Source organism: Oncorhynchus tshawytscha, linkage group LG18 (assembly GCF_018296145.1).
Source record: "Oncorhynchus tshawytscha isolate Ot180627B linkage group LG18, Otsh_v2.0, whole genome shotgun sequence".
In the NCBI taxonomy this organism is placed as follows: domain Eukaryota; kingdom Metazoa; phylum Chordata; class Actinopteri; order Salmoniformes; family Salmonidae; genus Oncorhynchus; species Oncorhynchus tshawytscha.
Window position 1 is genome coordinate 3,089,053 of NC_056446.1, and position 21,124 is coordinate 3,110,176.

Here is a 21,124-nt window from a genome sequence, read left to right on the forward strand (position 1 = left end):
TTTTGTCTAAATCATTTATATATATATATATATATATATATATATATATATATATATAAATGATTTAGACAAAAATGTCCAAAATGCACAACTTCATTTTTATGCTGATGATACTGTATATATATGAATAAGAGAGGACCAAGTATAGAGCCTTGGGGCACACCATTAAAGACAGACAATTTAACAGACATAAGCCCATCAAATTGAGTGCACTGACTGCATTGATAAAATAGAGTTAGTAAATACAAACTCTTTTAGCAGTTCACTTGCAAGGGTTTCAAGTATTTTCACCAGGAGTGACAGCTTTGAGATTGGCCTATAATTATTTAAACAAGTTGGTTCTCTCCCTTTTAAAAGTGGTAGGACAAATGCTGATTTCCAGATTTTCTGAATTTCATTACATTCCAGGGTTAGATTGAACAGATATGTAAGTGGTTCAGCTATGAAATCAGCTGCCAGATTTAAAAAGCAGGGATCCAAAAGATCAGGACCTGCAGGCTTTCTCTGATCTAAGGATTTCAGGGCTTTATGTACCACCTGCACTGAGAATGGCAAAAAGCTAAAAGTTTGACCAGCTCTCACTGGTTCATCCACACAGGGTTGTACAGATACAGAGGACACTGAATCAAACAACCTACCAGAAGATACAAAGTGCTCATTGAAACAATTCAGCATTTCAGTTTTGTCATATACAGCAACAGAGTCCTTCAAAACACATGACGGTAATTCATGAACATTACTGTTACCAGACATAGACTTAATAGCTTTCCAAAACTTTCTAGGGTCATTCAGGTTATCAGTGGTAACAGACATAAAATATTCAGAGTTGGTCTTCCTGAGAAGAAAAGAACACTTGTTTCGTAACTGCCTAAAAATAAGCCAATCAGCATCAGAACATGATTTCCTTGCTTTAGCCCAGGCTAGATTACGGTCGTGAATAATAAAAGACAGCTCAGAAGAAAACCATGGATTATCCCGCCCTTTAACCCTGAACCTGCGGAATGGGGCATGTTTGTTTACTATTTGGAAAAAAACATAATGAAAGAATTTCCAGGCAGTTTTCACATCAGGGATAAGCTCAGTCTGCTCCAGTCAAAATAAAACAAATCATGAAAGAAAGCCTGCTCATTAAAACACTTCGAATTTATCTTACGAATAAAACGGGGGTTTGTCTTAGGAACCTTAGTATTTCTAACAGCAACAACAGCACAATGGTCACTTAAATCATTACAAAAAACACCAACCGCAGAATAATTATGTGGAACATTTGTAAATATCAAATCAATCAGGGTAGATTTATCTGGGCATTTAAGATTTGGGTGAGTGGGTGAGTTAATCAACTGGGTAGGATTCATAGAATTACAAAACATTTTTAAATCATCAGACACCGGCTTTAACCAACACCAGTTGAGATCACCAATCAAGATCATTTCACTGTAAAGAAGTTTAGACATGAGGTGCGTCAAAGAAGAAAATGCATCACCGAGAGCAGAGGGGGGTCTATAACAGCCAATCACAGTTATAGAGAGCAGAGGGGGGTCTATAACAGCCAATCACAGTTATAGAGAGCAGGGGGGGTCTATAACAGCCAATCACAGTTATAGAGAGGCCCTTTGAAACCTCAATATTCAAAGCAAGAAATTCCAACTGTTTACAAATAGTTCCAGACTTTGCCACACTTACAGGGAATTTAGTGTTTACATATATAGCCACACCCCCACCTTTCTTAACTCGATCAGTGCGATAAACATTGTAACGACTTATACAAATATCCTTATCAAAAACAGACTTGCTGAGCCAGGTTTCAGAAAACACAATTACATCAGCATAAGTTGATTTAGCCCAAATCCTAACCCCATCCATTTTTGACAACAGGCTGCGTACATTTAAATTAAAAATACCAAAACCACATCTTGATTTAAAATCAGAGGGGGTCTGGAGACCTTGCATATCAGGGCCAGGGTTAGGTTGCACGTTACCTGATATCAACAAAAGAAGAATAACTAGGCACCTCTGTTTAATAACCTTGCATGGCTTCTCTTTTTTAAAGACCTACTGCACCCAATGTCACAGGAAGGCCATAAAGATCATCAAGGACAACAACCACCCGAGCCACTGCCTGTTCACCCCGCTATCATCCAGAAGGCGAGGTCAGTACAGGTGCATCAAAGCTGGGACCGAGAGACTGAAAAACAGCTTCTATCTCAAGGCCACCAGACTGTTAAACAGCCACCACTAACATTGAGTGGCTGCTGCCAACATACTGACTCAACTCCAGCCACTTTAATAGTGGAAAGATTGATGTAAAAATGTATTGGTAAGTTAGTAAGCTGGTAAATTAGATCTTTATGGCCTTCCTGTGACATCGGGTGGTGTAGGTGTCCTGGAGGGCAGGTAGTTTGCCCCCGGTGATGCGTTGTGCAGACCTCACTACCCTCTGGAGAGCCTTACGGTTGTGGGCGGAGCAATTGCCATACCAGGAAGTGATACAGCCCGACAGGATGCTCTCAATTGTGCATCTGTAAAAGTTTGTGAGTGCTTTTTTGTGTGTACGCTGAGGAACTTGAAACTCTCTACCCTCTCCAGTACTGTCCCGTCGATGTGGATAGGGGGTGCTCCCTCTGCTGTTTCCTGAAGTCCACGATCATCTCCTTTGTTTTGTTGACGTTGAGTGTAAGGTTATTTTCCTGACACCACACTCCGAGGGCCCTCACGTCCACCCTGTAGGCCATCTCGTCGTTGTTGGTAATCAAGCCTACCACTGTAGTGTCGTCTGCAAACTTGCTGATTGAGTTGGAGGAGTGCATGGCCACGCAGTCGTGGGTGAACAGGGAGTACAGGAGAAGGCTCAGAACGCACCCTTGTGGGGCCCCAGTGTTGAGGATCAGCGGGGTGGAGATGTTGTTACCTACCCTCACCACCTGGGGGCGGCCCGTCAGGAAGTACAGTACCCAGTTGCACAGGGCGGGGTCAAGACCCAGGGTCTCGAGCTTAAGGACGAGTTTGGAGGGTACTATGGTGTTAAATGCTGAGCTGTAGTCGATGAACAGCATTCTCACATAGGTATTCCTCTTGCCCAGATGGGTTAGGGCAGTGTGGTTGCGATTGTGTCATCTGTAGACCTATTGGGGCGGTAAGCAAATTGGAGTGGGTCTAGGGTGTCAGGTAGGGTGGAGGTGATATGGTCCTTGACTAGTCTCTCAAAGCACTTCATGTTGACGGAAGTGAGTGCTACGGGGCGGCAGTCGTTTATCTCAGTTACCTTAGCTTTCTTGGAAACAGAAACAATGTTGGCCCTCTTGATGCATGTGGGAACGGCAGACTGGGATAAGGATTGATTGAATATGTCCGTAAACACACCAGCCAGCTGGTCTGCGCATGCTCTGAGAACGCGGCTGGGGATGCCGTCTGGGCCTACAGCCTTGCGAGGGTTAACACGTTTAAATGTTTTACTCACGTCGGCTGCAGTGAAGGAGAGTCCGCAGGTTTTGGTTGCAGCTTTTCCGAAAAGGGGGCCATCGATGTGTCTGCTTGGGGGGAATATATGCGGCTGTGATTATAATCGAAGAGAATTCTCTTGGTAGATAATGCGGTCGACATTTGAATGCGAGGAATTCTAAGTCAGGTGAACAGGAGGACTTGAGTTCCTGTATGTTGTGAAGACCACATCACATCTCGTTAATCATAAGGCATACCCCCCCGCCCCTCTTCTTACCTGAAAGATGCTTGTTTCCTTCTGCGTGATGCGTGAAGGTCCCCAGTTCACTTCGAGAGTCTGGAGGGCGTTCATGGAACGTCTGGGGGTCTCGATCAGTCTCACCTCAGGTTTTCACCGCGAGAGTAATGGGCAGGTGGAAATAGTGAACCAGGATGTGGGCAGGTTTCTGCGGTCCTATTGCCAGGACCGGCCAGGAGATTGGGCGCTGTTCGTGCCCTGGGCAGAGATGGCGCAGAACTTGCTCCGCCAGTCCTCCACTAACCTCTCCCCCTTTCAGTGTGTATTGGGGTACCATCCGGTTCTGGCACCGTGGCATCAGAGTCAGACCGAGGCTCCTGCAGTGGACGATTGGTTCAGGCGCACGGAGGAGACATGGGAAGCCGCCCATGGTCACCTCCAGCAGGCCGCGCTGCGCCAAAAGACCAGCGCGGATCATCACCGTGGTGGGGCCCCGGTGTTCGCACCTGGGGACCGGGTCTGGCTCTCGACCTGCCCTGCCGGAAACCTGCCCTGCCGGAAGCTGGGTCCGCGGTTTGTGGGGCCATTCAAAGTCCTGAGGAGAGTGAACGAGCTATGTTACAGGTTTCAGCTGTAACATATTAACCCCGCATTCCATGTGTCTCTCCTCAGGCCGGTGGTGGTTGGTCCGCTCCAGGAGTCTGAGGTGCGGGAGGTTCCTCCACCCCCTCTGGACATCGAGGGGGCCCCGGCATACTCCGTCCGTTCCATCCTGGATTCGAGGCATCGGACGAGGGGCCTTCAGTACCTCGTGGAGTGTGAGGGGTACGGTCTGGAGGAGAGGTGCTGGGTTCCGGTGGCGGATATGTTGGACCCTGAACTGATGCGGGCATTCCACCGTCGCCTGCCGGATCACCCTGCGCCTCGCACTCTGGGTCGACTTCCGCCAACGTCGGTCCCTTTCCTTGTTCGGACGGCGTTCGGCGGTCACTGGCTTTCTAGCCATCACCGCTCCATTTTTCATTTATCCATTTGTTTTGTCTTTTTCCCTGCACATCTGGTTTTCATTCCCCAATCACACTACATGTATTTATTCCTCTGTTCCCCCTCATGTCTTTGTGTGAAATTGTCAATTTTGACATGCTGGACTGGTGTTCGTTTATTCCGTGTTTTGTCACGAGGTATGGTTATTTGTATGAACTTAATTATTGTGACTGTTTGCTCGTTTTGCACTTTTGCCTCTTGGCTGGAGGTTTCGACGCAGTGGCATCCGTCTGTTGGTTTCTCCTGCCTCAATAAAGTGTGCGCCTGTTCACAACTCCCTGCTCTCCTGCACCTGACTCTGCTCCCAGTACGCACACCATTGACACCACGCCGCTAGGTGACTAACTTACCAATCTAAAAAATGTTGGCTGACATGGGCTAATTGAGTGACTGCTGATGCACAACCAAATTTCTAAATTGCACCTTGTGTAGTCTATTATTCTAACTCTCAACGGTAAATTGAGAGTTCCCTTAAAAATATATATATTTTGGGAGAGAAATTGTCCGCTGGCACTTCAAAAGGGGATGCCAGTTGCCCATCCCTGCACTATGCATATTTAACCCAATATCCTTGAACATTATAAATATGACATTGACACTGACCTTGGAAGTGGTGGCGCAGTGGTTAAGGGCGCTGTACTGCAGCGCCAGCTGTGCCACCAGAGACTCTGGGTTCGCGCCCAGGCTCTGTTGTGGAGGGACGCACAATTGGCCTAGGGAGGGTTAGGGAGGGTTTGGCCGGTAGGGAAATCCTTGTCTCATCGCGCACCAACGGCCCCTGTGGCGGGCCGGATGCAGTGCGTGCTAACCAAGGTTGCCAGGTGTTTCCTCCGACACATTGGTGGTGCTGTGTTAAGCCTTGGTTGGGTTGTGTATCGGAGGATGCATGACTTTCAACCTTCGTCTCTCTCTCTCTATGTGGATACACTACTTGACCCCCAAGCATCATTTCACACATTACACATGTTGACATTTAGATTTGAAAAAAAATTCATATAGTTTGCTCCAACATTTGATTACTGGGAATAAAACAGCAAAAACATAAGTCATCAGCCGTATGTTGATTCACAGGCAATTTTAATGTGGTACTGTAAAGGTAGGGCTCCAAAAACATCAATAAAACACAGAGTTTATTGAGACACTCTGACAAAGACCACATCATATCAAGATGTGTTGCAATTAACTGAGTACCTTCTCAAACATTCACTATGTAACTCATTTTTGTTGCTTTTTTTTGTTGCTTTCCATTGAACACATTTCACCTCTTATATTTGAAGTCGGAAGTTTGCAACCACCTTAGCCAAGAACATTTAAACTCAGTTTTTCACAATTCCTGACATTTAATCCTAGTAAAAATTACATGTCTTAGGTCAGTTAGGATCACCACTTTATTTTAAGAATGTGAAATGTCAGAATAATAGTAGAGAGAATTATTTATTTCAGCTTTTATTTCTTTCATCACATTCCCAGTTGGTCAGAAGTTTACATGCACTCAATTAGTATTTGGTAGAATTGCCTTTGCATTGTTTAACCTGGGTCAAATGTTTCAGGTAGCCTTCCACAAGCTTCCCACAATTCTTCCTGACAGAGCTGGTGTAACGGAGTCAGGTTTCAAATCAAATCAAAGTTTATTTGTCACGTGCGCCGAATAGAACAGGTATTACATTGAAATGCTTACTTACAGGCTCTAACCAATAGTGCAAAAAAGGTGTTAGGTGAACAATAGATAAGTAAAGAAATAAAACAACAGTAAAAAGACAGGCTCTATACAGTAGCAAGGCTTTAAAAGTAGCGAAGCTACATACGGACACCAGTTAGTCAGGCTGATTGAGGTTGTATGTACATGTAGATATGGTTAAAGTGACTATGCATATATGATGAACAGAGAGTAGCAGTAGCGTAAAAGAGGGGTTGGCGGGTGGTGGGTGGCGGAACACAATGCAGATAGCCCGGTTAGCCACTGTGCGGGAGCACTGGTTTGTCGGCCCAATTGAGGTAGTATGTACATGAATGTGTAGTTAAAGTGACTATGCAATGATAAACAGAGAGTAGAAGCAGCGTAAAAATAGGGGTTGGGGGGGGGCACACAATGCAAATACTCCGGGTATCCATTGTTCAGGAGTCTTATGGCTTGGGGGTAAAAACTTTTGAGAAGCCTTTTTGTCCTAAACTTGGTACTCCGATACCACTTGCCATGCGGTAATAGAGAGAACAGTCTATGTCTGGGGTGGCTGGGGTCGTTGACAATTTTTAGGACCTTCCTCTTACACAGCCTGGTGTAGAGGTCCTGGATGGCAGGCAGCTTTGCCCCAGTGATGTACTGGGCCGTACGCACTACCCTCTGTAGTGCCTTGTGGTCAGAGGCCGAGCAATTGCTGTACCAGGCAGTGATGCAACCAGTGTTGCTCTCGATGTTGCAGCTGTAGAACCTTTTGAGGATCTCAGGACCCATGCCAAATCTTTTCAGTTTCCTGAGGGGGAATAGGCTTTGTCGTGACCTCTTCACGACTGTTTTAGTGTGTTTGGACCATTCTAGTTTGCTGTTGATGTGGACACCAAGGAACTTGAAGCTCTCAACCTGCTCCACTACAGCCCCGTCGATGAGAATGGGGGTGTGCTCGGTCCTCCTTTTCCTGTAGTCCACAATCATCTCCTTAGTCTTGGTTACGTTGAGGGATAGGTTGTTATTCTGGCATTACCCGGCCAGGTCTCTGACCTCCTCCCTATAGACTGTCTCGTCGTTGTCTGCAAATTTAATGATGATGTTGGAGTCATGCCTGGCCATGCAGTCGTAGGTGAACAGGGAGTACAGGAGGGGACTGAGCACACTCCCCTGTGGAGCTCCAGTGTTGAGAATCAGCATGGCAGATGTGTTGCTACCTACCCTCACCACCTGGGGGCGGCCCGTCAGGAAGTCCAGGATCCAGTTGTTGAGGGAGGTGTTTAGTCCCAGGATCTTTAGCTTAGTGATGAGCTTTGAGGGTACCATGGTGTTGAACGCTGAGCTGTAGTCAATGAATAGCATTGTCACATAAGTGTTCCTTTTGTCCAGGTGGGAAAGGGCAGTGTGGAATGCAATAGAGATTGCAGCATCTGTGGATCTGTTTGGGCGGTATGCAAATTGGAGTGGGTCTAGGGTTTCTGGGATAATGGTGTTGATGTGAGCCATTCCCAACCTTTCAAAGCACTACGGACGTGAGTGCTACGGGTCTGTAGTCATTTAGGCAGGTTGCCTTTGTGTTCTTGGGCACAGGGACTATGGTGGTCTGCTTGAAACATGCTGGTATTACAGACTCAATCAGGGACATGTTAAAAATGTCAGTGAAGACACCTGCCAGTTAGTCAGCACATGCCCGGAGCACAAGTCCTGGTAATCAATCTGGCCCCGCAGCCTTGTGTATGTTGACCTGTTTAAAGGTCTTACTCACGTCGGCTATGGAGTGCGTGATCACACAGTCGTCCGGAACAGCTGATGATCTCATGCATGCCTCACTGGGAAGCTTGCGAATGTGCTTCTCTTTGTAGTCTGTAGTAGTTTACAAGCCCTGCCACATAAGACGAGTGTCAGAGCCGGTGTAGTATGATTCAATCTTAGCCCTGTATTGACACTTTGCCTGTTTGATGGTTCGTCGCAGGGCATAGCAGGATTTCTTGTAAGCTTCCAGGTTTAGAGTCCCTTGAAAGCGGCAGCTCTTCCCTTTAGCTCAGTGCGAATGTTGCCTGTAATCCATGGCTTCTGGTTGGGGTATGTACGTACAGTCACTGTGGGGATGACGTCCTTGATGCACTTATTGATAAAGCCAGTGACTGATGTGGTGTACTCCTCAATGCCATCAAAAGAATCCCGGAACATGTTCAGGTCTGTGATAGCAAAACAGTCCTGTAGTTTAGCATCTGCTTCATCTGACCACTATTTTATAGACCAAGTCACTGGTGCTTCCTGCTTTCATTTTTGCTTGTAAGCAGGAATCAGGAGGATATAGTTGTGGTCGGATTTACCAAATGGAGGGCGAGGGAGAGCTTTGTACGCGTCTCTGTGTGTGGACTACAGGTGATCTAGAATTTTTTTCCCCTCTGGTTGCACATTTAACATGTTGATAGAAATTTGGTAGAACTGATTTAAGTTTCCCTGCATTAAAGTCTCTGGCCACTAGGAGCGCCGCCTCTGGGTGAGTGGTTTCCTGTTTGCTTATTTCCTTATACAGCTGACTGAGTGCGGTCTTAGTGCCAGCATCTGTCTGTGGTGGTAAATAAACAGCCATGAAAAGTATAGCTGAAAACTCTCTAGGCAAGTAGTGTGGCCTGCAATTCATCACAATATACTCTACATCAGGCGAGCAAATCTAGAGACTTCCTTAGATTTCGAGCACCAGCTGTTGTTTACAAATATACACAGACCCCCCTCTTGCCGGTGCAGCGTATATCCCGCTAGCTGAATATCCATGTCGTCATTCAGCCACGATTCCATGAAATATAGGATATTACAGTTTTTGATGTCCCATTGGTAGGATATTCGTGATCGTATCTCATCTAATTTATTGTCCAATGATTGCACATTGGCAAGTAGTATTGACAGTAACGGCAGCTTTCCCAGTCGCCTTCTCCGGGTCCTGACCAGGCACCCGGCTCTTTGTCCTCTGTACCGGCGTCGCTTTCTCTTGCAAATAACGGGGATCTCGGCCCTGTTGGGTGTTTGGAGAATGTCTTGTGCGTCGTCCTTGTTGTAGAAAAAATCTTTGTCAAATCCGAGGTGAGTGATTGCTGTCCTGACATCCAGAAGCTCTTTGTCTAATCCGAGGTGAGTGATCGCTGTCCTGACATCCAGAAGCTCTTTGTCTAATTCGAGGTGAGTGATCGCTGTCCTGATATCCAGAAGCTCTTTGTCTAATCCGAGGTGAGTGATCGCTGTCCTGACATCCAGAAGCTCTTTGTCTAATCCGAGGTGAGTGATCGCTGTCCTGATATCCAGAAGCTCTTTGTCTAATCCGAGGTGAGTGATCGCTGTCCTGATATCCAGAAGCTCTTTGTCTAATCCGAGGTGAGTGATCGCTGTCCTGATATCCAGAAGCTCTTTGTCTAATCCGAGGTGAGTGATCGCTGTCCTGATATCTAGAAGCTCTTTGTCTAATCCGAGGTGAGTGATCTCTGTCCTGATATCCAGAAGCTCTTCATCTAATCCGAGGTGAGTGATCGCTGTCCTGATATCCAGAAGCTCTTCATCTAATCCGAGGTGAGTGATCTCTGTCCTGATATCCAGAAGCTCTTTGTCTAATCCGAGGTGAGTGATCTCTGTCCTGATATCCAGAAGCTCTTTGTCTAATCCGAGGTGAGTGATCTCTGTCCTGATATCCAGAAGCTCTTTGTCTAATCCAGGGTGAGTGATCTCTGTCCTGATATCCAGAAGCTCTTCATCTAATCCGAGGTGAGTGATCTCTGTCCTGATATCCAGAAGCTCTTTGTCTAATCCGAGGTGAGTGATCTCTGTCCTGATATCCAGAAGCTCTTTGTCTAACCCAGGGTGAGTGATCGCTGTCCTGATATCCAGAAGCTCTTTGTCTAATCCAGGGTGAGTGATCGCTGTCCTGATATCCAGAAGCTATTTTTTAGCTGTAAGCTACCGTTGCAGAAACATTATGTACAAAATAAGTTACAATTAAAGCGAAAAAACCCCACATTTTAGCACAATTGGTTGGGCGCCCGTTAAACTACTGCCATTTCTTCCGGTACCATTTTTAGGTTTGTAGGCCTCCTTGCTCGCACACGCTTTTTCCGTTCTACCCACACATTTTCTATGGGATTGATGTCAGGACTTTGTGATGGTAACTCCAATACCTTGACTTTGTTGTCCTTAAGCCATTTTGCCACAACTTTGGAAGTATGCTTGGGGTCATTGTCCATTTGGAAGACCCATTTGCGACCAAGTTTTAACTTCCTGATTGATGTCTTGAGATGTTGCTTCAATATATCCACATAATTTTCCTGCCTCATGATGCCATCTATTTTGTGAAGTGCACCAGTCTCTCCTGTGGCAAAGCACAACCACAACATGATGATGCCACCTCCGTGCTTCACGGTTGGGATAGTGTTCTTCGGCTTGCAAGCCTCCCTCTTTTTCCTCCAAACATAACGATGGTTATTACGGCCAAACAGTTCTATTTTTGTTTCATCAGACCAGAGGACATTTCTCCAAAAAGTACAATCTTTGTCCCCATGTGCAGTTGCTAACCATAGTCTGGCTTTTTTATGGCGGGTTTTGGAGCAGTGGCTTCTTCCTTGCTGAGCAGCCTTTCAGATTATGTCGATATAGGACTCGTTTTACTGTGGATATGGATACTTTTGTACCTGTTTCCTCCAGCATCTTCACAAGGTCCATTGCTGTTGTTCTTGGATTGATTTCCACTTTTTGCACCAAAGTACATTCATCTATTGGACACAGAACGCATCTCCTTCCTGAGCGGTATGACGGCTGCATGGTATTTATACTTGCGTACTATTGTTTGTTCGTGAACGTGGTAACTTCAGGCGTTTGTCCATTTCTCCCAAGGATGAACCAGACTTGTGGAGGTCTACAATTTGTTTTCTGAGGTCTTGGCTGATTTCTTTTGATTTTCCAATGATGTCAAGCAAAGAGGCACTGAGTTCGAAGGGAGGCCTTGAAATACATCCACAGGTACACCTCCAATTGACTCAAATTATGTCAATTAGCCTATCAGAAGCTTCTAAAGCCACAACATCCTTTTCTGGAATTGACCAAGCTGTTTAATGGCACAGTCAACTTAGTGTATGTAAACTTCTGACCCACTGGAATTGTGATACAGTGAATTATAAATTAAATAATCTGTCTGTAAACAATTGTTGGAAAAATTACTTGTGTCATGTACAAAATAGATGTCCTAACCGACTTGCCAAAACTATAGTTTGTTAACAAGACATTTGTGGAGTGGTTGAAAAATGATTTCTAGACAATGTATTGTAGTTTTACAATTATTGTGTAATATATCCTGACAGTTCTCTTGATAGAACCATCCCAAAACCATCCCCATTTTAGAAACAAAAACCGTCTATCTTATCTCCCTAGTTTAAACCAATAACGTACACAATACAATAGAAGTGGCAAGAATTGTGTCATTATTGTCTTAAACCACTAAGCTGACCACTAGCAGACCACCTTCACATTTAGTAGACCTACCAGTGCTTCCAGTCGTTTCTATGTAGTTGGGGTGTAATGGAAAGCAGTCTCCCAGTCATCCTGTTTGCTCTGTCTTTATCTGTGTGCTCTGTCCTTTGAGCTCATTTCCTCTTATTGTGCTGTAATACTATTTCCAGTTTTGTTTTTTTCTGTTTTATTTCTCCTCTTGCTTTTGATAGCTTTCCACACCACCTAACCCCTTCCTGCATCAGGGGTAGTTGGTCTTGTCCTGAATTGTGTTGCCATTTATCCTAAACAAGGCAGATGTGAAAACATGCATGACGTGGGTGAGCTGCTGCCAGCAGTAAGCTATAATTGCGTTACATAAGTTGATTGCTTTGTGACCCTGAGGAATACGAGACACATAGGTCAGGGTTGAAATATTTTTTTGGGGGGGGGATCTCTATATTGACCTTAAATTCCTGACTTCGGAGTTAATTCTTGCTATGATGATCCACTGTGAAACTGTCCCTATCAATTATGGGACAGATAGTTATACACAAAAGTAAAATAATGAGGTTTTCCCATGTGCATTTACAGTTTACATCCCCAGCAGAGGCCAACCATATGGAATTCAACTAGCACTAGGTTATACATTATGATCATATCTTTATTTAAAAACAATAGAAATAACTGTGACACAAACTTGAAGACATAACATATTGCACTATTGGGGTCTTTTTGAAACTCCATATACAAGATGTGAAATAATTGCATTCATTCTTTACACAGTGCTGCAGACCCTGTCATCTTAATGCAATGTCAAACATTTACAACAAAAAAAACAAAAAAACACTGCAGGCAGGATGGACAGCCTTTTTGATCAGTTTGAGAGCAGCTTGGCCCCCAAAAGAATGTAGTCTAAGGCTTACAATTCAAAACAGTCATGTAGGCTCCAACACTTTGAGTAAGTAGAATCTTGGCTTGAAAACTGGACAATAACCTCTTTCACATTAATAATGCAATGTGACCATATAAGGGGATAAAGCCTTCACTAAAACTCGAGGTTGTACGTTGCTTTTCCCTTTTGAACACTGCTTTCAGCTATAGGCCTATATTTCCCTCCACAGATTCCATAAATTGCCAAACAGTTGGTTGCATATCAACAAGCCTTGGCCCCCAACACTCAAGTAGGCTACTTGGAACAAGATCCTCAAAGACTACAGCATAATTTCAGGCAGCATCTTGAATATTTGACAAACGTATTTCTTCAGTAAATTATAATCACAGGGAGTGTCCGTTGTACTTGTATTTGATTATATATTCGAGTCAAATAAGGTACATTGGTCAGAATAGATCCAGATGATGATCCATAATCGGATTATCATTTATTTTGAACATTATGCTACTGGCTCGCAAGAAAGTTTTTAATGAGAGGCACGCACAGAGTTTTTTTTATTTTTTACTTTTCAAGCACAAGGACAACAGGTCTTGATGGTGTTGGCAGCCGTGGGCCTATATTATCGCTTACGTCAGCCGTTTATTCAATCACAACAACAGACAGCAGTTTACACAACCGTTGGAGGGTTTTGATCTCTTCTGTAAAGCTGCACGTGTCGCAGTGTCGAACACCTCCCGAATACCATCCTTTGTTTTAGCAGAACACTCCAAATAGTCATATGCACTAATGCGCACGGCCATGGCGCGCCCGTCCTCTGTTTTCACGGGTTCCTGTTTCATTCTGGACAGCTCGGTCCTAACAATCTCGTCGTTGCGCAAGTCTCTCTTGTTGGCGACTAAAATAATTGGCACGTTGGGACAAAAGTGCTTAACCTCTGGCACCCATTTCTCGGGGATGTTTTCGAGGGAGTCCGGGCTGTCCACGGAAAAGCACATCAGGATGACATCGGTGTCTGGATAGGACAGCGGGCGAAGGCGGTCGTAGTCCTCCTGTCCAGCCGTGTCCCATAGTGCTAGTTGGACTTGCTTGGTGTCCACTTCAATGTCCGCCACATAGTTATCAAATACAGTTGGCACATAGACCTCAGGAAACTCGTCTTTGCTGAATACAATCAGCAAGCAGGTTTTCCCACACGCGCCGTCACCGACGACGACCAGCTTTTTTCGTATCTCTGCCATTTGTTGCTTTTGACACTGATAGACCACTTTCCCTTGACTCTAGCTTTTAAACAAATATGACATTCGAAAATAATTATGTATCAGCTGTCTTTGTGTTAGCTAGCTACGAATTCTGGCTACGAGTCTTGTTAAATTTCCCTGAAGGTATGCTAGTGCGTTTAGCCGCTCGACTCTATAATTCGCAAATATGTATCCCTGTCTAACCACTGAAGCGCTGGCTTTATAAAGAGCACGGCGCTTTCCTAATATAGCAATCCAATCGTATCTACCGAGGTGATATCATCATTTCGAAAAAAGGAGGTGATTGGATCCCAGTCCTGCCTTGTCGGTAGGGGAGGGTAGTGTACCACGAGGATCATGTCTCGCCCAGATACCAAACTGGGATCAACTAATTTGGCAATGTCTTGGGCTTATTTCCTACATTTTTTTCAATAAATGTTTCCTAATTCACAATCACATAACCTAATGTATGAATAGTCATTTGACATAGGCCTATATGCCACTATCCATATGACAAACACATAAGGCATATACTAATGTAGAGCCAGCTCTAGGCCTACAAAAAAACATGTTTATATTTCAATAAATTGTGGGTCGCAGCTGGCCATCAAATAACAAGATAACAATTCCCAATGCGATGTTTTTTCCAAGGACCTACGCACGGGCAGGCCTATGTACCCCATGAAACAACTTGCTTTCTCTCCACATGAAACAAAGATGATGAAATATTGCAAAATTGCTCAAACCAATAGAACTATTTGAAATTAGCTCATGTAGAGTATGTTTCCTACTGCGCGTACCATGATGTGTTCCCATTCACAATAATCATGTTGTCTTTCCAAAATGCCTAGCATATACATCATATTGTTGCGATTTAAGTACAATTGATTGAGATAGGAGCATATGAAGTTGAGTCTTAATTGTTTTTTGCTACACCTATGGAATTAGTCATATTGATTAAACATCATGAAAAATATTGATCAGCATGACTGAAATTTTACACTGGACTGACTCCCTAGTAGACTTTAATTGATACAGAGAAATCATGCATACTACATGTAAATAATTGAGAAATTATGAGTGGGTAATTTCATAGTCTATTTTATTATAATCGCAAATATTGGCTTGTTTGACATGTTAGTGCGCAGGTCTAATGTACAACATGCATATAGACTGCAGGGAGGGCACTAGCGTGATAGTCAAACTCCTTCATTGCACGTTCAATCGTAGCTAATCATTAAAACACCGATCTCCACGGAAACAAAACAATATACATTTCATCCACTGGCATTTTGTACAAACATCGCTCTTCACTCTAAAAGACAGCGCGTGAGTATCTACGTTTATATAATGCGATGTATTACGCATTCCCACTATTTTAAGTGTGGATTGTTGCCTTGGTCGTTGAGTATATCCCCTTTTGTTTAGCGGGTAAGGCCCCTCTGGAACTTGGAGGGGGGCCATGTTGTTAGTGTAGCTAGTTACCCAGCAATGGTGTTTTGTTAATACAGCTCACCAGGCGGCATTTGTATGTTTCACTCGGTTAACAAGGTTTGCTTACTGTTCAACGGCGTGTGCACAACGAAGAGTTATGCCTTTATTGTATGCACTTATTAAACTACACTAGTAATTTTACAGCGCTGATTTTATCAAACTGAAAAGGTAAGGGGCCTCCCTTACTCTGCCTAGCTAGCTAGGCTAGTAGCTAACAAACAAATTAAACATTGACGCTAGATTTGTAAGTGAACTGGTAACGTTAGCTAGTTAACTTGGCTTCTGTCTACTGTTATTTTAACGAACAAATGTGATAGCCAGGTAGCTAGGCATTATAGCTAATGATCTAGTTATCTAAGTAGTTCACGAAGGGTTGTTTTGCTAATGACTGGTCTGAACTATGAAGCCAGTTGTCATGAACAGGGAAATCGTGGACGTAGCTAGCTACTGTAGTTAACTGTTTTTCTGACGTCAGTTTCATGCTAAAACTAACCGAGTCTGCAAGCTATACAGTAGACATAGTTTGCAGAGTTGGTTTAGCTAGCTAGTTAAAGTAGCCAGCTAGGTACCTAACTACTCGTGGTATTCAACATTTTCGTGAAATCAATAACCACACACTAACATTAACGTTTGCTAGCTAGTAATCTAGAGACTATGCGCCGAATTGCCAGCTAACGTTAGCTAGCTAGCGAATGTTATCAATTTCGCGTAAAACGTGTTTGAATGACGTTACTACTAGCTAACGGTAGGTAGTTAAACTAACGTTAACGAACCATGTACAATATGTGGCTAATGTTAGCTAGCTACTAACTAGGTACACCGGCTTTCTACACTAATACAGTGTGTAATATTTATTTAGCAAAACACACACCCGACAACGGCGACTTGAACACTCCAGCCAGACATTCATTGTTCGAAGGCTACGCTAACAAGTTAGCTAGCTAAGGAAGCTAGCAACGGTAGGCTTGCTTGCTATCCATCTATCTAACATAGTTTATCCATAACGTTCCATTGGTTTCTGTTTGTGATGTAGGTAGCGTATGTTCACGATTGATGTTAGTTAACTTTAGCTGTTTGGCTAAGAAGGCCAAAGCGCATATTACACGGACTTTAGGGACACTTCCGCAACGTAATGGAGTTAGCTAGCTAACTTTTCATAGCTAATTTAGCTTAAAATACGTTAATGTTAGCAGTGTAATAAATAAATTGTCTAGATAGCCAGGTAGCTAAATCAAACAAGGGGCATGTAACGTCCCCAGAGAAGATTATGTTGCTGTTGCTAGCTAGAGACGATGCTTATTTATGACGCTGACAGTGCTTCTGCTGCAGTTCTGCAGACATTTCAGCTAACTTGTTAAACAAATAAAATAACGGAAACTGTCTTAACGTTAGGGACCAAAAAAAGTATATATCGATATTTATTTTACTAGCTACAGTTGATACACGTGTATGTTTGGTTGGTTCAATAAGCTTACAGTCAATATCAGAAACGTCAGCCTAATGTTTGACAAGTGCTATCCATAACCAATGTAAAGCAACCCTCTGACATGTTCTATTATTTCCCCCTTCCATAGGCTTCCCCGTGGAATGAGCATTCCATGCAGCATCCTAAGTATGAATGACGTGGCCTGGCAGGAGACACGGGGTGGGATGCTGCACACAAACGGTGCCCCTGAAGCTGGGGGCGTCAGAGTTCATGGAGGGGGTTCCCTGGCAGCTGTAGGGGGAGCAGGGCAGGGTCCCGGGGGCCAACACCCTCTGCAGGGCATGGATAGGGGCCCCAACCCCACCCCAGGCACCCCACAGCCTCCACTAAGTGGGCGCTCTCAGGACGATGCCACAGTTGGCTACTTCTTCCAGAGGCAACCTGGTGAGCAGTTGGGAGGTTGCACCCCTAGCAAGCACCGTTGGCCTACAGGAGATGGCAACCACATTGACCAGGTACGATTATTTTGCCAGGGCCAAACTGCTTTCTGTTTGAAAAGGGTACACTATTTGAATGAAGCAAACCTTAGACGTTTTAGAAACTACTTTACCACGCAGAGACCTTATGCCGTTTCAGCCCCAAGCATGACAGAAATTTCACCAGTCATGCTTGTCTACAGGTTAATTTGCATAAATTAGTGTAATTAAGTTGGCACGTGTGCATCTTCGTTACTTTATCCTGTGTCTTATTTATCACACATGCACAGCGTTTAGAGCCTAGTTTGAGCAGAATAATATCACCTGTCAGACAGCGAGAGCTGCTGCGTGAGAGGAACGTGCTCTTAGAAACACAGTCATTGCACTGCAAATTGTAAATACAATCGTGTGTTAACACTCTTGATGGCCACGGCTTTCTAATGCTACTATTCTTTATTTCTCAACTCCTAATTGAAGCCCGTGCTCCATTCGAGTGCCTAGGCAATGAATACGGTAGGTAGGCTACCAGCGTGTCACCAACCACCTTGCAATTGGAGTATGCATTGTTTGAAACCTGGATGTTTTTTACTTCATATTATGAGGCATGTCTTACCTTGTTCCAAAGTAGACGAGGTGAAATCCCATGACAGAAACATGGAGTCAATTATTTTATAAAGACTCCCTCATTTGCCATTGAAACCAGCATTTATCTCCTGTTCTATTGGTTTTCATATCAACTTTCTTTCGTTGTCCGGAAGCCAAAGGCACAATTCTAGTTATTCTTTTTGTTGCATCTTTAGATTCCCCCTCTAATTTTAATCTCACATGGAACTGTTTGCATCAGGTGTGCTATTTACAGTGCCTTCAAAGTATTCACACCCTTGACTTTTTCCACATTTTGTTGAAACAATTTTAAATTCAGGCTTTAATTGCCAAATTAGACATGTGTATTTAGACCCCCCAAAAAAAAAGAAAAGGTTAAATGTCTTGTCAATAAGTATTCAACCCTTTTTTGTTATGGCAAGCCTAAATAAGTTCAGGAGAGTAAATTTGCTTCACAAGTTGCATGGACTCAATCTGTGCAATAATGGTGTTTAACATTACTTTATTTAATGGCTACCTCATCTCTGTACCCCTGACATACAACAATCTGTAAGGACCCTCAGTCGAGCATTACAGTTCAAAAACAGATTCAACCACAAAGACCAGGGAGGTTTTCCAATGCCTTGCAAAGAATGGCATCGGTTGGTAGGTTGATAAACAAGCAGACTTTGAATATCCCTTTGAGCATGGTGAAGTTAATAATTACAATTTGGAGGGTGTATCAATACACCTAGTCACTACAATGATCCAGGCGTGCTACCTAACTCAGTTGCCGGAGAGGAAGGAAACCACTCGGGGATTTTGCTATGAGGCTCATGGTGACTTTAAAACAGTATAATTGCTATGGTAGGAGAAAAAAAATGAGGATGGGTCAACAACATTGTAGTTACTCCACAATACTTACCTAATTGACAGAGTGAAAAGAAGGAAGCCTGTCTAAAGTACAAATATTCCAAAAGATTCATCCTGTTTGCAACAAGGCATTAAAGTAATAATGCTAAAAAAAGTGGCAAAGCAATTAACAGGGAAATGTAGAGGGCCAAATTAAAATAAATTACTATAAAAATCTAGCTTTTGTTAAATCACACATGCAAGATAGCAAATTAAAGCTATACTTGTTGTGAATCCAGCCAACATGTTAGATTTGAAGTCTTTTCGGCAAAAGCAAACAATGCTATTATCTGAGGATAGCACCTCGGTAAACAAAGAGAAACCATATTTCAACCCTGCAGGCGTGACGCAAAACACAGATATAAAAATATAAATCATGCCTTAGATTTGACGAGCTTGGCACTCCAATATGTCCCATAAACATCACAAATGGTCCTTTTGTTTGATTACTTCCGTCGATTATATGTTAGTTTATTTGGCGCGTTTGATCCAGAAAAACACCGGTTCCAACTTGCTCAACGCGACTACAAAATATCTCAAGTTACCTGTAAACTTTGCCAAAACACAACTTTAGGTGTTTTTTTGTACGTAAATAATCAATCAAATTGAAGACTGGATGATCTGTGTTCAATACAGGAAGAAAACAAACTGAAGCATGCTTTCTGGTCACGCGCCTCTATCTAACAGTACACTTCAAGTGAGACCCTCGTTCAAGATGGCTGTACTTCTTCATTACACAAAGGAATGACCTCAACCAATTTCTAAAGACTGTTGACATCCAGTGTAAGCGATAGGAACTGCAAGAAGGTCCCTTGGAAATCTTGATTCCCAATGAAAACCCATTGAAAAGAGTGACCCCCCCAAAAAGAATCTGAATGGTTTGTCCTCGGGGGTGTATCTGCTAAATAAGTTCTGTTATACTCACATACATGATTCAAACCGTTTTAGAAACTTCAGAGTGTTTTCTATCCAAATCTACTAATAATATGCATATCTTATCTTCTGGGAATGAGAAGCAGGCAGTTGAATTTGGGCATGCATTTCATCCGGATATGAAAATACTGTCACCAAGAAGTTAACCTTTTGTCCTGAATACAAAGTGTTATTTTTGAGGCAAATCCAATACAACCACGCTCTACATTTCCAAGCATAGTGGTGGATGCATCATGTTATGGAATATGCTTGTAATCGTTAAGGACTGGAGAGTTTTTCAGGAACAAAAATGAAACTGAATGGAGCTACGCACAGGCAAAATCCTAGAGAAAAGCCTGCTTCAGTCTGCTTTCCACCAGGCATTGGAAATTAATTCACATTTCAGCAGGACAATAACCTAAAACACAAGGCCACATCTACACTGGAGTTGCTTACCAAGAAGAAAGGAAAGGAAATGTTCCTGAGCAGCCTAGTTGCAGTTTTGACTTAAGTCTGCTTGGAAATCTTTGGAAATACTTAAATGGTTGTCTAGCAATAATCAACAACCAATTTGACAGAGCTTGAAGAATTTTGAAAAGAATAATGTGCAAATATTGTACAATCAGGTGTGCAAAGCATTTAGACTTAACCAGAAAGACTCACAGCCGTAATCACTGCCGAAGGTGATTCTAACACACACTACAAGTCAAAGGTTTGGACACCTACTCATTCAAGGGGTTTTCTTTATTTTTACTATTTTCTGCATTGTCAAATAATAGTGACGACATCAAAAACTATGAAATAACAAATGGAATCATGCAGTAACCCAAAAAGTGTTAAACAAATCAAAATATATTTGAGATTCTTCAAAGTAGCCACCCTTTGCCTTGATGTTTCTTTGCACACTCTTGGCATTCTCTCAACCAGCTTCATGAGGTGGTCACCTGGAATCCAGAAGCCAAAGGCACAATTCTAGTTATTTTTGTTGCATCTTTAGATTCCCCCTCTAATTTTAATCTCACATATGGAATGCATTGCAATTAACAGGTGTGCCTTGTTTGTGGCATTTCTTTCCTCAAAGTGTTTGAACCAATCAGTTGTTGTGACATGGTATGGGTGGTATACAAAATATAGCCCTATTTGGTAAATGGCCAAGACCATATTATGGCAAGAACAGCTCAAATAAAAACAACAGTCCTTTACTTTCAGACATGGTCAGTCAATCCGGAAAAGGTCAAGAACTTTGAAAGTTTCTTCAAGTGTGCAGTCGCAAAAACCATCGAGCGCTATGATGACACTGGCTCTCATGAGGACCGCCACAGCAAAGGAAGTCC

At 43.3% G+C, this 21,124-nt stretch overlaps 3 protein-coding genes across 16 annotated transcripts in view; 1 reads left to right on the forward strand and 2 right to left on the reverse strand.

The window, feature by feature from the left end:
- LOC112219756 overlaps positions 1-21,124 on the reverse strand; it is a 466,516-nt gene that overhangs the window by 334,173 nt on the left and 111,219 nt on the right. The gene's annotated exons all lie outside the window — the stretch shown is intronic.
- LOC112217400 (rho-related GTP-binding protein RhoB) lies at positions 12,495-14,198 on the reverse strand. The gene has a single exon (XM_024377648.2). It carries the CDS (start codon positions 13,986-13,988, stop codon positions 13,398-13,400), a length of 591 nt encoding a protein of 196 aa, XP_024233416.1. The 5' UTR covers positions 13,989-14,198; the 3' UTR covers positions 12,495-13,397.
- The window catches only part of LOC112217393 (pumilio homolog 2), a 54,790-nt gene continuing 48,827 nt past the window's right edge, over positions 15,162-21,124 (forward strand). For 12 of the 14 annotated variants that reach the window (XM_024377626.2, XM_024377634.2, XM_024377629.2 and 9 more), the window contains exons 1-2: positions 15,162-15,317; positions 17,057-17,423. In XM_024377626.2, the coding sequence (XP_024233394.1) occupies positions 17,070-17,423 (354 nt within the window). In that variant the 5' untranslated portion in view covers positions 15,162-15,317; positions 17,057-17,069. Of the gene's footprint in view, positions 15,318-15,446; positions 15,651-16,015; positions 16,442-17,056; positions 17,424-21,124 lie in introns of those variants that run through there. The other 2 variants (XM_024377627.2, XM_024377628.2) reach the window with 2 other exon arrangements.